Here is a 14195-nt window from a genome sequence, read left to right on the forward strand (position 1 = left end):
TGCCTCAGCCTCCCAGAGTCCTGGGATTTGGGGCATGTACCACTATGCTCAGTCAGCTCTGTTTTAGGAATCCAAACTGAGGCCCACGAGCTTGCCAACCCCCGCCACGTGGCTGGGCTCAGACAGCCCGAGCACAACCCACGCCTCCCTCCAGCCTGACGCCACTTCCGGCCATCAGCCGCCTGGCTCGCAGAGCAAAGCTGGAGCCTCAACGGACTGTGCCAGCGCTGATAATTCCGCCCTGTGGGAAAATGAAGTGCACAAGCCCAGGACAGGACGCGCTCTCCTGTATGCACAAGTCAAAGGCTGCATCGAAGGTGGCTTCGCAGCACGGGGCCCTGGGTCCCGGGCGTCTCCCTGTCCCTTCCCTGCCCTCTCCCGGGAGCTGGCGTCCAGGCACTGTGCCTGATACACGAGCCCATCTGCCACTCCCAAGCCCGTCCAGCGCCGGGCTGCCCCGGGCTCAGCGAGGCCTCCCCGCACGCGCACTCGAGAGCCTGTGGAAGTTCTCGAGTGCGCGTGCGTGCTTCAGCCCCTCCAAGTTCTGCTGACCTGGTTTCAGGTGGGTCACTGACGACCCCACTTTCACAACCGTCCCTGCAGCTTCGTGCCCCAGCACCATGGGCTTCCTCACGACGAAATCCCCAATCCGCCCGTGCTGCCAGTAGTGGACATCGGAGCCGCAGATCCCGACGGAGTGCATCCGCACCAGCACCTCTGGGGAAAGGGAGAGAGCTGGCTTTCAGGGCAGGGCAGCCTCACCGCAAATTCCAACCGCAGAGGGACAGGGAGGACAGAAAAGCTCCACAGAGGAAGGCGAGCGCGTGTGTGCTGGTGTCTGATTGGTTGGACTCCAGTCTACATGTGCTGTGAAGGTACTTTTTAGGAACTATACCAGGATGGGCCTCACCCAATCAGTTGAAGGTCCTAACTGCAGACTATGGTTTCTTTCTTTTTTTTACAGAACCAGGGATTGAACTCAGGCCCCTGCGCTTGCCAGGCAAGCGCTTATTCTACTGAGCCATCTTCCTGGCCCAGACTATGGTTTCCTACAGGAAAAAAAATTCCCCTTGGGGCTGTAGAATACAAACCCAGCCTGAGTTTTGCAGGCCGCTGCCCTACCCTGCGAAGTTCAAACCTCCGGCGTCCTGGATCACTGGAGCCAGGTCCTTAAAACAAACTTCCCGCTGCTCTCCCCACCCCCACCTCCATAATACACACGTGTACACATACACACGTATCTTGTGTGTTCTGTTTGTCTGGGGAATCTGAGCAATCACGGTGTAAACAAGATATTAGGAAGAAGGAAGAGAACAAACTGTTTCTTCCCCAGAGATAACTATCCCAGAAAACGACCACGCTGTGCCAGAGTCTCATCTATTTCTGAGAACAGGGCTGGCAGAATCTCAGCGCGGCAGCACACGGGAGCTCACGTGGAATTATTTGTGCACACTGTTTGCTAAACAGGTGCAGCTTCATTTAAACTATCCCAGCCAGGTGTGGTGGCACATGCCCGTAATCCCAGCACTCAGGAGGCTGAAGCAGGTGAGTTGCCATGAGTTCAAGCTCAGCCTGGCCTCCATAACGAGTTGGAGGCCAGACTGAACTACAAAGCTAAAAAAAATGTCCCAAAATTTCAACTGACATGTCCCCTCCAAGGGTTCAAGTAAAGGGACATGCGATGGGGCTGCTTTTTTGTTTTTAAGACAGGGTCTTGCGGATGTCAAACACACAGATCCCCCTGCCTCAGCCTCCTGATTGCTGGGATTAGGAGCATGAGCGACCACATCTATTGCTTTTGTTAAGTTTCTAAGTTTAAAATAATCATGCCTCCGAACCTGTCAGCTGAAAGAACTACTGAAGGGTTACCAGTTTTGTCTGATAGAAATGACCACATTGGGCCAGGGAGATAGCTCAGTAGAATAAGCGCTTGCCTGGCAGGTGCGAGGGCCTGAGTTCAATTGCCGGTTCCGGGGGAAAAAAACCCAAAAACATTGCCAGGTATGGTGGCACACGCCTGTAATCCCAGCTCTCAGGAAGCTGAGGCAGGAGGATAACCATGAGCTCAAGGCCAGCCTGAGCTATACAGTGAGACCCTCTCTTTCCAAAAACAGAGAGAGAGAGAAAGAGAGAGAAGGGGGCAGGCAGGCTACATTACAAGGGTCTCCCTGGCTGTGTGACAGCTATGCCTGGAAAGCCAGCAGGTCGCACAACCTCTGCGGTGCTGTCAGACGTCTCACAGGTGACGTTCGCGTGACTGCTAGTGGCCTCCAGCAGGTGTGTGTGCACAGCAGCCTCTGTCCTTGTTTTGGGGGAACAGAGTAAGGAATGGCAGGGTGAATGGTAAGATCAGAGGCAGCGAAGTCACTTGTACCAGGAGAGTTGCTGCAGCATTCGCTCAGGGAGTTAGGAGGTCAGATGTGGCTGTGCCCCTCCCCTAAGATGTGGAATCTGACACAGATGACTAAAAATGCAGGGGGAGGGAAGATGGGGGAACGGGGCTGGAAAAGTTTTTTTTGTTTTTTGTTTTTTTTTTAAAGTTCTTAATTGCATCAGTGAAAGACCATGGCCACCACTTCTTGGGCTTTCGGCTGAGATCAAGTGCAAGAGGGCGTGATGGCGGCTGAATTCCCTGAGGGGAATCTGTCTCTGGTGGTGAGAGGCTGGCACATTTTTCTTTTTTGTTTAAGAACATCTTCTAGCTTGTGCTAGTAGGAAGTGTTTTCAAGTGAAGGAAATTAAGAATCGCTGTAAGTACGTGAAGCACTGGCTCACCTGGCTGGAGTAATCTCTCACAGTGTTTATGTACTTCGAAATGTAATGTTGTACACCTTCAATGTATTTGTCAGCTATGTTCAACAAAAATGTGAAAGTAAGTAAATAAGTAATATTCAAAAAGGAGGTAGGGCTGCAGCTGTGACCCAGTGGTCCAGTTCTGGCTGAGCAGCTCTGAGCTCCTCAGCTCAATCCCCAGCACACAAATATAAAATTTTGCTTGGTGTGATGGTACACACAGTGCACTCACTGTAGGAGGCTGAGGCAGGAGAATCACAGGCCAATCACAGCCCTGACAATTGACTGATTTATTGAGACCCTGTCTCAAAGTTAAAAAACACAAAAGGTTGGGGATGTGGCTCAGTGAGAAGGCTCTGGGACCGATCCCCACTTACACACACACACCCCCCACAAAAATCCAATCGGACTTGGCAGGGGTTTTGCTGAGCTGTACTCTTTCCTACCCTTCCAGGCCAGCCGGTAAGAGACAAGGAAATCTTCTGAGTCTAGGGCGCCCTTTGTGGCCAGCTCTGGAACCAACACCCATGTCTCAGGACACAGCAAGATGTCTCCTTCACCTCTGCGAACATGATATCCTGAGCAGAGTGTGTAAGCCCTGAATCTACAGAGCCTGCTCAGGAGCGATATGAGGCCTTGTCTTATCGCTCGGTCAACAGCTCGCTGACTTCTGCGTAGCAAAGCTCCAGGCCTTCACCTCGATGGGGTGAAGCTGGGCACAGGGGCAGCAGTAGGGACACAGACCACATCATCGACAACAGGAAGGCAACCCACATGGCCAGGCCCAGTGGTCTGCAGATGCTCTGCCCATGGCCCTCCCGATGAAAAAGGGGCTTCGGGGCTCGAGTCTACAGGAGGGGCACAGAGGGGCCAGGCACCTGTCCTGGTGCACCCACATGGGCTGGCTGACTCGGGCTCCTGCAGAGCCTCCTGCTCCTGGGCACCCCAGCCCACGGTCCCCGACCTTCCTGGAAGTGCTGGCCCTGCGCTCCATGTGCTGATTAAAGGATTAAGCTCTGTGGACTCACTGCTTTTCAGTGTTTGGGTTAGGGCGCGGGTGCGACTGGCCACCCCATATGGCACAGAGGGCATGCGGTCATAGGTCATGAGAGGACTGGCTCTGCCTTTGGGCCTACATTCCCTGTCTCAAAAATAAGTAAGTAAATAATACTGGGGACTGAATCAAGGGTACTTCACACAGAGCTCCACCTTCAGCTCTTTTTTAATTTTTTATTTTGAGACAGGATCTTGCCAAGTCACTAAATTGCTCAGGTTGGGCTTGAACTTGCCATCTGCCGGCCCCAGTGCCCCAGAGTCGTGTTTGTTTTAAAGGAAGCAACAGCACTAATGGGAAAAGAAGAGCAGGGGAACAATGCATGGTCTCCAAGGTAGAGAGCTAAGAAAGTCCCCCAGTTCTCTTTCCCAGGACTTACCGTTTGGGCCGGGTTCTGGGATGGGGTAGTTCTCCTGAAAGAGACAAACAGCAAAGGCTATCAAGTGTGCATTACAACTCGGCCACACCCACATTTCCCATTTTAGAAAATTAAAGTGAGCTTCCTTTAAACCTTTCAGGCATGGTAGAGTATACCTGTAATCCTGAGGCAAGAAAATTGCTGTGATTTCAAGGCCAGCCCAGGCTACATAGGGAGACGCTGTCTCAAACAAAATCAAACAGATTTCTTCTCAGAACTTACACAAGCTCAGCCCACCCTGCTGCAGGAGCGGATGGAAACGACTCAGTAACCCTCTGGCCTCCTCGGGACAGAAGAACCGCTGGCCCAGCCTCGGTGCCCATCATACTAAACAGGTAGAACCACTCTCCTCAGCCCCTGTGCTGCTGCAAAGAGACAAAGTTCTGAAGCTGGTCCCTTCCCAAAAGAACCCCTGCCCTGGAGCCTAAGACGCCATCTCAGGTCCCAGCCAAAGAGCTTACTAACTCTGGATCTCATTCCGCTCTCTGGTGCCTCCTGCCCAGGACCTTGAGTGAGCCTGGCAGATGTGCCAGGAAAAGAGGGACCCCGATACCTGGCGTGAGGGTTCTTGCACCCTGCAAAGGCACAGGTTTGGTGGGTGTGACCCACACCCTGGGGAGGGCCAGAGGGTACTGCCCCCTCTAGGTTGTGTGGGAGCTGCATGCGCCACCCTTACAGGCTCAGGAAGCGATCGCAGCTGTTCTAGTGCTTGCAGCCAGCAGCAGTGCCAAATGGCCGGGTACAGTTCTGGTGACAAGGTAGTCCACCAGGTAGAAAGCACAGTGCTCCCTGGTAACTCTGAGCACAGGGAAGAGAGGAGGAGGAAGAGTGGAGTGTCACCAAAGCCCACAGCTGGAGCCCGAGGCTGGGTGGTCGGCAGCCTCAGCTACATGGCAGCGCAGAGCGGACTCTCAGGGCTCCAGTGGGATGTCCCCACTGCACCCCAGGAGGCAAGGTGTTAAGGACAGCGAGGCCCACCGAGCACTGAGGGAGGAGGCACTGCACAGAGCCGGCGGCTTCCCAGGAACTTGGCACTAACCACCACCTGCATGGCATCCACAGGTACTGCTTGAGAACGAAATAATAAAGTCCTGGGTGCCTAAGACTATGGCTTTTTTTTTTTTTTTTTTTTTTTTTCATGCTAAAGATCCCAAGGTTTCACATATGCTTGGCAAGCACTCCACCACTGAGCTGTTCTCACCAACCCTTTTAAACTCTGAGACAGGGTCTTGTTAAGTTGCCCAGGCTGGCCTTGAACCCTCAATCCGCCTGCCTCAGCCTCCTGATTAGCTGCGGTCACAAGCATACACCACTCTGCCCACCCAAAGACCAGGCTGACAGCTCTCCAGCACCAGGTACGGGGCCAGGGTCAGTTTCTCCCAAGAGTGCTTCTGAGGGCCTGGCTCTCCCCACAGAGCAAGCGCAAGAATCCAATGAAAGGAAGCCCAAGCGGCTATGATTGCTGATGCTCACAGCCTGGCACTGAGCAGTGAGCCTCTGGGTTAGGCGCTGAGTGCTGAGTACTTTACAGGCACCATCTCCTTGAATCCTCCTGAGACCCCCTAGGCTCTACGTCTTATGACCCATTTGCCACAGCTAGGGTGGTAAGTGGTAGAGCTGCATCCGAAGGAGCCCACCCAGCTTCAGGGCTGGTGGCACATGCCTAAGGTCCCAGCTGCTTGGGGTCATCTAGAAATGGCCACCTTTAGAAGAGCCACCATCAACACCTTCCTCAAAGAAGCTGCGGGTGCCACATTGTGACATTGGACTGAATAGCTATGCTACACTGGGTGAAACTGGAAACCGCAAGTTGGTGGGGTCTCAAGCCAAGGCCTGGGCCTCATATTGTGCGTGCTGGCCTGCATGGTCAGGTTCCGGGACACACTCTCCATCACAGCTTCCATCCAGCCTCAGGGCAGGGGCCTTGCGCCCCGGGCCCTGGGTCCCCAAGAACACCGCTGCAACCTCTGAACAGTTCCGGCCAGGCAGGCACGGTGCCAGACACAAGAGGGCGCTGTGCAGACAGCCTGGCTTCTCCGGCTCCAGGGAGACGCGGGCTCCAGCTTTCTCTCTCCTCACTGCCCCTGAGCACCCCGCAGCTCAGGCCCACTGTCTCCCTCTAGCCATAAGACCACACACAGCCAGCCTAGGAGCAGGTCACAGGGCCCAGCCACTGCGATGACCACATGACGCTCGGTCATCGCAGCATAGCTATGACTGGCGTGTCCTTCATGGGGACACTGGCTCTGGGTGGGATGTGCCTTCCGTGATCTGCCTGTCCTCTTACAGGTCCTCGAGCTGGCTGGTGTCTTGAGGCAGGGCATTGCCACCTGGGCGAGGTCCTGGGTTCGAGCCCAACACCACTTACCTGCTTCCTCACCCCACACCCCACGACGTTCGTGTTCTATTCTCTCTACCACTTTCTTCATTCCCCAAGGTTCTGGGGGCTCTCACACATTCCAGTTGATGGTAAGAAGGGGGGATGGTAAGAAGGGCCTGAGTAGTCTCCAGATCCGATGGCAGTGCTCCGCCCTTTCCCTGGAGTCCCAGGCACTGGTCCTACCCCACAGCTCCCCTTCCCCTCCATCCCTGGCTGCACAGCCTCCTCCAGGAAGAGCCCTGGGCACCAGGCCCCGTGCTTCTCTGCCCCTAAATACAGTGCTGGCTCCCAAACAATCACCCCGAGGAGCCCAAACGTGCACCTCACCTCCTTTCCTCTGAGCTGCACACCATGTCCTCACCTCCAACACATGTGGCCTGAGGCGCAGGCTGGGCCCCAGCCCAGGAGAACCCCCAAGGGTGCCTTCCCCTGCAGCCACTCTGCGGGATCATTGCCCTGGCGCCAGGGCTCATGCTGCTCCGGGCAGCCACACAGCCTGTGTCCTTGGCTTCCTCGTTCAGATCACCAAGACAAATATCAAACCCAGGGCCGACCCCAACAAACAGGTTTGCTGGCATTATGAAAGAAAGAAAATCAAAGTTCTCTCCATGGGATTACATCACCATGGGTGACCAGCTCTGGACGACCTCATCCTTTGCAGGGGGACTTTGTCCTCACATTGTTTGGGGAGAAGCTGTTTTCTTGTGGTTTTTATGCCAACTTTAATAAGATCTGACTATGCTTAAAAGGTTGAGATTTGGGGGACAGGGACATAGCTCAGTGGCACAGGACCAGCCTGGCAAGTGCAAGGTCCTGAGTTCAATTCCTGGTACCAAAATAAATGAATAAATAAACAAAAAGAATAAACAAAAGGCTTGGATTTGGAAGGAAGTACAGCAAGATTTCAGCAGAATCTCACAGTATAGCTCATTTGCAGCGATCCCCCTGCCTCTGCCTCCCGAGTGTCCCAGGCTCACAGCTGAGCACCACCATACTGGGCTTCCAGCATTGTTTTTAAACATGCGTCTGTAAACTGTGGCAAGAGGATAAAGCCTCACCCAGTGCCTCAGCAGGAGGAACAGTGGCAGCACAGGAGGAAGAGTGAGCGGTATGAGAAGCAGCTGCTGGCGGGCCCAGGCCCCTTGCTCCCCACGCCAGGCCCCTGTGACCCTATGTCAGCTTCCCTTCCCCTACATTGTCCCTGCACTTGAGTCCTTGAAGGGCACCGGGCAGGTGGGAGGGGAAGCCTCAGGCTCCCGCAGGCCACCCGCCCAGCGGGCTCTGATCTGCCGCAGCTGCTGGCACATGGGGTCAACACCAGAGCCTGGCTGCTCCCAAAGCCCAGAGAACTGGGTCCTCTGCCCAGCCAGTCCATCCAGCCTTTGTTCTGCTGATAACAATCTCTCTAAAATGCTAATCTGTTTGTAGTCCCCGGTGGCCCTGGAAAGTCCTGTACCCCTCCTAGAGCAGCCCCTCCACCTGTGGTCACCCTACCCGGGAAAGATAAGCCCATCCTTCAAGATTCCTCATGAAGTTGGGTGTGGTAGTGCACACCTGCGATCCCAGAACTCCGCAGGCTGAGGCAGGAGGATCAAGCTCAAGGCCTGGGCTATGCAGTGAGTTCCAGGTGAGCCTGAACTATACAGTAAAACCCTGAGGCCCCCTAAGTTTCTCCCGTGGGAACTTGGGGACATCAAGGTTTGGTGTGTGGCGAGGTATCTGGGGACATCAAGAGGGAGTGTCCAAGTTGGGCTGGTAGCACATGCCTGTAATCCTAGCACCCAGGAGGCTGACACAGGAGGATCCTTGTGAGTTTGAGACCAGCCTAGGCCACAAAGTGAACTCAAGGCCAGCCTAAGCCGCAAAGCAAGACACTGTCTCAAAAAGAAAAAAGATAGTAAGACCCTGTACTAAATAAACTTTAAAAAAAAAATTAAAAAGATATCCCCTTGCAAGCCTTGACATCATCAAAAGCCTTCAAAAGGAAACTATCCAAGAACACTTTCTTCAAAGAATTACATAAATCATTTCACGAAAAAATAAATAAAAAAGTAAAAAAGAAGACAAAAAGGAGGAGGAGAAAAAGATAGAGTACCCAACGGGCAGTCATATTCCTAGAACTGATTCTATGGTGTCCCTTTGCAAGGTACCTTCCCTGTCACTGTCAGACTCAAAGAGGCCTCTTCTTCTACCTATAGGTCCCTGCCCACCTGGCTTTACTAAATCCTTGCAGCTTGGCTGGAGGCCATTCTAATTCTCAGCAGTGAGAAGCAAGCAAAAATTCCTCCCCAACTCAGAATGTAAGAACTCATCCCTACATAAATGTACGAATGTCTCTTCACACTGAACAAAACACTAAGAGCTCGGCTCCTCTGTACCAACAGTGCTCTGCTCTGTGTAACTGAATATATGCATGGTTTTTAAACTTGTTGAGCCAAATATCACTTTGCAAACTGCACATACTTCCCCTAGTAAATAATGATCTTAGTGTAAATCTGGTTTTGGGAAAATCGCCAGCTTTAACAGCCATGTGAAAAGACTCCAAACATGATACCAACGCTACGTATATGTGTGTATACTGCTCCTTCCCCCCCCCCCCATTTATGTATTTGGTCCCGGGTTTCACTACCCAGTTTGGACTCTTAGTGGCCCTCCTGTTTTCAGCCTCCCCAGAGCTAGGATTACAGGCGCACGCCACCATGCCTGGACTCAAGTCTCTCGCTCAGCCTGCCCCAGGGTCAGGGCCGGCACAGCAAGCAGGACCATGATCGAACCCCAGGCCCTGTGCTTGCCAAAGCACACGCTTCAGTCTGCTGAGCTATCTCACCAGCACTACAGTGCTCCTTCTTAATTTTCCTCTCATGTACTTTTTTTTTTCTTATAGTACTTGAGGCTTTACACATTCAAGGCAAGTGTCTGAGCACTGAGGTGTATCTCCAGGTTGTTTTTTTCTTTTTGAGACAGGGTCTCGCTATGTAGTTTGGGCTGGCCTTCAGCTCACTTTGTAGCCCAGGCTGGTCTCGAACTCGCAAGGATCCTCCTGCCTCGGCCTCCTGAATGCTGGGATTACAGGCCTGCAACACCATGCCTGCTTTTCCCCAGATCTTTGAGACAGGCTCTCGCTAAATTGCAAAGTTGCATGGTATGGCCTCAAACTCACAATCCCCCTGCCTCAACCTCCCAAGTAGCTCAGATTACATCTGGCTTGTCATGTAATTTTAAAAGAGGAAGTACCTTCATACACAGGATTCTAGTTTCTCCCCCAGAGCAGGGCTACTTGCCCACAATGTTAGAATCCTATAGGTGGTGTGTCCTGCTCCTGCAGCTTCGAGGGGAAAATGTTAGCTCTGTGGCTCTGGCCCTTTCATGGGAGGATTCTGCCTGCCTTTCCATAGTTGTGGGCAGGGACACAGCTTGCTGGATTTCGTTTCTTGTTTAGAACTGGAAGTGGTTTATCTGGTTTGGGTTTTGCCTCGCTGCTGAAACACAATTTACATCAAAAGAAGGCAGGGATTTCTCTGGGCTGCTTGCTGGCACCCAACTTTTCCTGCAGGATTTGGGCTATGCTAGCTGCTGCTGCCAGCACTCCAGGGGGCAAGTGCACACTGCTAAGCCTCTCAACAATTCCCAGGCCAAGCAGCCTGCATCACTGCCTCCCAGGAATCCCTGGGGTTTAAACCAGAGGCTCTTTAGTGACTATCATTTAATCCAGTGCGGCAGAGGCAGCCTGCTCTGTCTGCTAACCAAACCATCCAAGGTAAGGGCACATGCACACGCGACTTGGGGCTCAGATGTAGCTCGGAGTTGGAGCACTTGTCTAGCAGGGCAGGGCCCTGGGCTTGCTCAGCACTTGAGAACAGAAGAGAAAACAAGAGGGGGCAACAGACAGGACACCCAGGGACACTGGAGCTGCCCAGTGTTCATGAGCCCCACACAATTCCCTTTTCCCCACCCAGAATTCTCACAGCAGAGCACATGGAGCACATGCATCTAAGGGGCTGCACTGCACAAAGGGTGCTCTTGTTTAAAAACTATTATCACTGCAGTTCTTCTGCTTATTAATGTCTAAACTTGGTGCTGGCACACATTTTCTCTTCCCTTTATAACTAAGCAACACCAACCCAGCAGTCTAAATTGCTCATTTTTCTTTTGCCGCCTTCTCTGCTTTCAGAGCAAACCACAACAGCAATGTCCACCTCCCCTGCAGGGCGCTGGGCCCTGAGCTGTACTGTTTCAGGTTGGATGCTGGAGAAGTAGCTGGAAGAGCTGGTCTGCAGGAAGCAGGGAGGCAGTGTACAGCCCTGCACCCTTGCAGGTCTGACGCAAGGCACATGGGAGGGGTTATAACTGTTGCTATGCCAACACAGCCAGGAAAACATTGCTTTGGACCGGTTGGAAATAAAATCATCCCCCATCAGACAGCTTGGCACGTGCCTGGCACGTGGTGGGCACTCATGCACTGACTCACAGGGTCAGGACCCTTGCCAGTCTAACTAAATCAAAGGCATTAAAGGGACAGCCCACAGCTCGCCCCACTGACAACAGCTTCTGTGGAGAGACACTTGCATGATTGTTTTCTGTCCCAAGCTTGGGAACTGGTAATTTAGTCTCCAATAAAAAGCAACCTCTGGATTTCTCAAGACTGACCAAAGAGGCATAAAGCAAGCTGTCTCCAGGGAACTACAAGGAGTCACCAGGCTAGCATCGCCACAGTGTGACTGAGAACTGTCCCTGTGGCTGAGTGTCATGGTCTTTATGGTCTTTTCCTGCCGAGATGTCTCAGCATCAGATACTCGTGGGTGGCCACTGCCTACCTCCACGCTAGCCCTCAGCCCTTTCACATGCTTAATGCCCCTGCACAAGACCAGGAATTTGAAGCAGGAGATAATTTATTGACTCCCACAATTCATAGCGGCCTCAAAGTGGGTACTAAATCCCACTGGGTCCGACTTGGCTTTGACCCCATGTTGGTGCCCATTGGAAGAGGACCTGGGCAAGCTGACAGCATTTGCTGAGAGGCTCTAGGCTGCTCTCCTCAACCCGGTCTCCTTTCCCCACGAAGTCCCAGCTTTATCTAAAGTGGGAGGGGTTGTTCCTTACATCATAGATGTTTCTTTCTCATTCTGACAGAAAATCACCAGTTTCTACACATTTGGGTGTGTTATGTGCACCCCCTTCTACTTGGTACCCTAAGGCTCCATCCCCTGCAGTGGTTGAGGTGCCCATCACCTGCACAGAAAGAACCAGACTTTGCTCTCCTTGGCCACGGCACTCTGTGTGAGCTGGAGGAGGCTGGGGCTGTGTTTCCTCCTGCTTCAGAGGCACGTGGCCCAGGTGCATTAGCCCTGGATGCCGGGCATGACCCACAGCAAGAAGGCAACCTAGGAAGGGTCTGGAAGCCTTGAATCAGTGAACCTGCCCTGCCCCACCCAGGAGGGCACAATGTTTAATTCCTGTGGGCTGGTGCTGTCCTCTCGAAAGAGAAAATTTTGTAGTTTTCCCCCTACCCCAAATCTCGTTATTCACCTCCAGCCTGGCCTAGGTTCCGCAGCTGCCACTGACTTCATCTATTTGTCTCAGCAAATGTGGGTTTCATTTTGTCTCCCCAAAACTTTCCTGGGACTGTTCCTCCCTTTGCTATCTCTGCCTTAAGGAAGAGGGTTGAGCTGGGCGCCATGGTGCATACCTGTAATCCCAGCATTCAGGAGGCTGAAGCAGGAGGATCACCACGAGTTGGAAGCCAGCCTGGACTACATAGCGAGTTCAAGGCCACTGAGTTTGAGAGGCAGAGATACCTCACTTGGGAACCCTGGGAAGGTGCTGGAACAGGGGACTCCATCTGAGGTCTACAAAGGCCCAGATCCGTGCTAGGTTGCAGGTAGCCCGAGACAGCACAGGCCTCTGCTGGTGGCCCTTATGGTCCCTCTTGGGGTTGTCTCCATGGAAACACAGGCCGGTGTCTGCTCTTGAGGGTAGAGTGTGAGTTTAGGAGAAGCCACTGAAGAACTCGCTCCAGCCCATCTTTTCAGCTTCCATCAAAGCCCTGGCAGGCTGTGATTAGTTACTCCTGTCTCCCTTGGGAAGTGTGTGAGCCCGGCTGTGTCCTCCCCCTCTCTGGGTACAGGGCAGGCACAGCTCATTTGGTAAATGTTTGTAAAATGAAGCAAGTTGGAAATCTCTCTGTAAGCTGTGGAGAGAGGTCACCCTCTCCCTTCCTGGTGGACTGCCTGGCATGTACTGCAGTGCATCATCACCTTCCTTCAGGACCTTGGGGAGAGTCCCCAAAGTGAGTGGAAACCACGCTAGCATGGGAGTCTTACTCTGGGCAAGAGTTCTTGGTCTGGGGTCCACAGACCCATGGAAGGCCCACAAATGAAATGAATGGTAGCTGCCAAAGATAGTCTGTTTGCACCATGGGGAAAGACAGCCACAGATTCTCAACCAGTCAGGAGCTGTTAACCTGGATAATCTGAATCTCTCCTACAGTTTGGATCCTGGAGCATGTCTGTATTATCTTGTTTTGCTTGACAACACTAGAGATGGCACCCTGAGGTTCTCCACCACAGAACTACATCCCCCGGGTGTCACTGAATTGCCCAGGCCAGTCTCAACCTTTCGACCCTTCTGACCGGCCTCCTGAGCAGTTGGGTTGTGTTCTTTATGGGAGAAAGAGGTCCCGCATGGTGAAAGCCACCCCAGGCCTGTCAGAGCTGAACTTTGTTACGGGGACACCGGCCTGAGCACAGGGCTGATTCAGCAGCTCCCTGGACTTTGGTCTCTGTAGGCAGGGGCAGAAGTTGGGGCTGAGAAACAGAAAGTCCTAGGTCACAGGGGACATAATACAAATAAAGTACAAGCCTGGGCGAGGAGCCTGATGCGAGGGAAGGAAACGAGAGAAACGGGGGAAGAGGGCCGCTGGGCACGGGGACACTCGCGGCCTCAACCATCGGGGGCCTCTGTCCGCCCAGGGCTGCATCCGAAACTGCAGCGCAGAAGGCTCCGCTCCGCGGGCAACGTCGGCAACGGTCCCGGGGAGGACCGAGCCCTCCCGGCGGCGACACCGCGGCCGCCGCCCCGCCCGCCGGACCCCGCGGGACCCCTGCGTCCTTTACCAGGCGAAGGTCCCCGGGGCCGTGCACCACCAGGGACAGGTTCTCGGCCTTAGATGGCGCCGCCATGTCGCTTGGGCTCAGATGGTGGAAGTTGGAGTCGGCGGGAACTGTGGTGGTTCTGCTACCCGCCGGGCAAGCAAGCGGTTTAGGGTCAGCGACGGGAGGCGGGGCCTGGCCTCGCGGGCGTGCGACGGGGCGGGGCCTGCGCGGGGTGGACCAATGGTCGGAGCCTCCTTGGCGTTAACGGCGAGGCGGGTTCGAAAAAGGGCGGGACTTCTGCGTGAGGCGTTAACGGCAGGGTCTGGACTCGCGCGGGGGCGGGGCTTCTAGGGGCGGGGCTTTCGGGCGGGGCGTCCCTTCGCGCGAGTCCGCGAACCCCAAGCTAGCAAAGCGCCTGGCCGGGATCTGCCGAAAGCGCCAGCGGAGGCTGCACACGGA

General features: G+C 53.9%; 1 protein-coding gene across 1 annotated transcript in view; it reads right to left on the minus strand.

Moving 5' to 3' along the window:
* Positions 1 to 13914, minus strand: part of Sord (sorbitol dehydrogenase) — a 25870-nt gene extending 11956 nt beyond the window's left edge. The window contains exons 1-3 of the mRNA XM_023724070.1: positions 13758 to 13914; positions 4227 to 4260; positions 553 to 717 (exon numbers count right to left, since the gene is read on the minus strand). Coding sequence (XP_023579838.1) covers positions 553 to 717; positions 4227 to 4260; positions 13758 to 13823 — 265 coding nt within the window. The 5' untranslated portion in view covers positions 13824 to 13914. The remainder of the gene's footprint in view (positions 1 to 552; positions 718 to 4226; positions 4261 to 13757) is intronic.
* Positions 13915 to 14195: the final 281 nt, after the last annotated feature.

This window comes from Octodon degus, unplaced genomic scaffold, assembly GCF_000260255.1.
Source record: "Octodon degus isolate 3935 unplaced genomic scaffold, OctDeg1.0 scaffold00105, whole genome shotgun sequence".
Lineage (NCBI taxonomy): Eukaryota > Metazoa > Chordata > Mammalia > Rodentia > Octodontidae > Octodon > Octodon degus.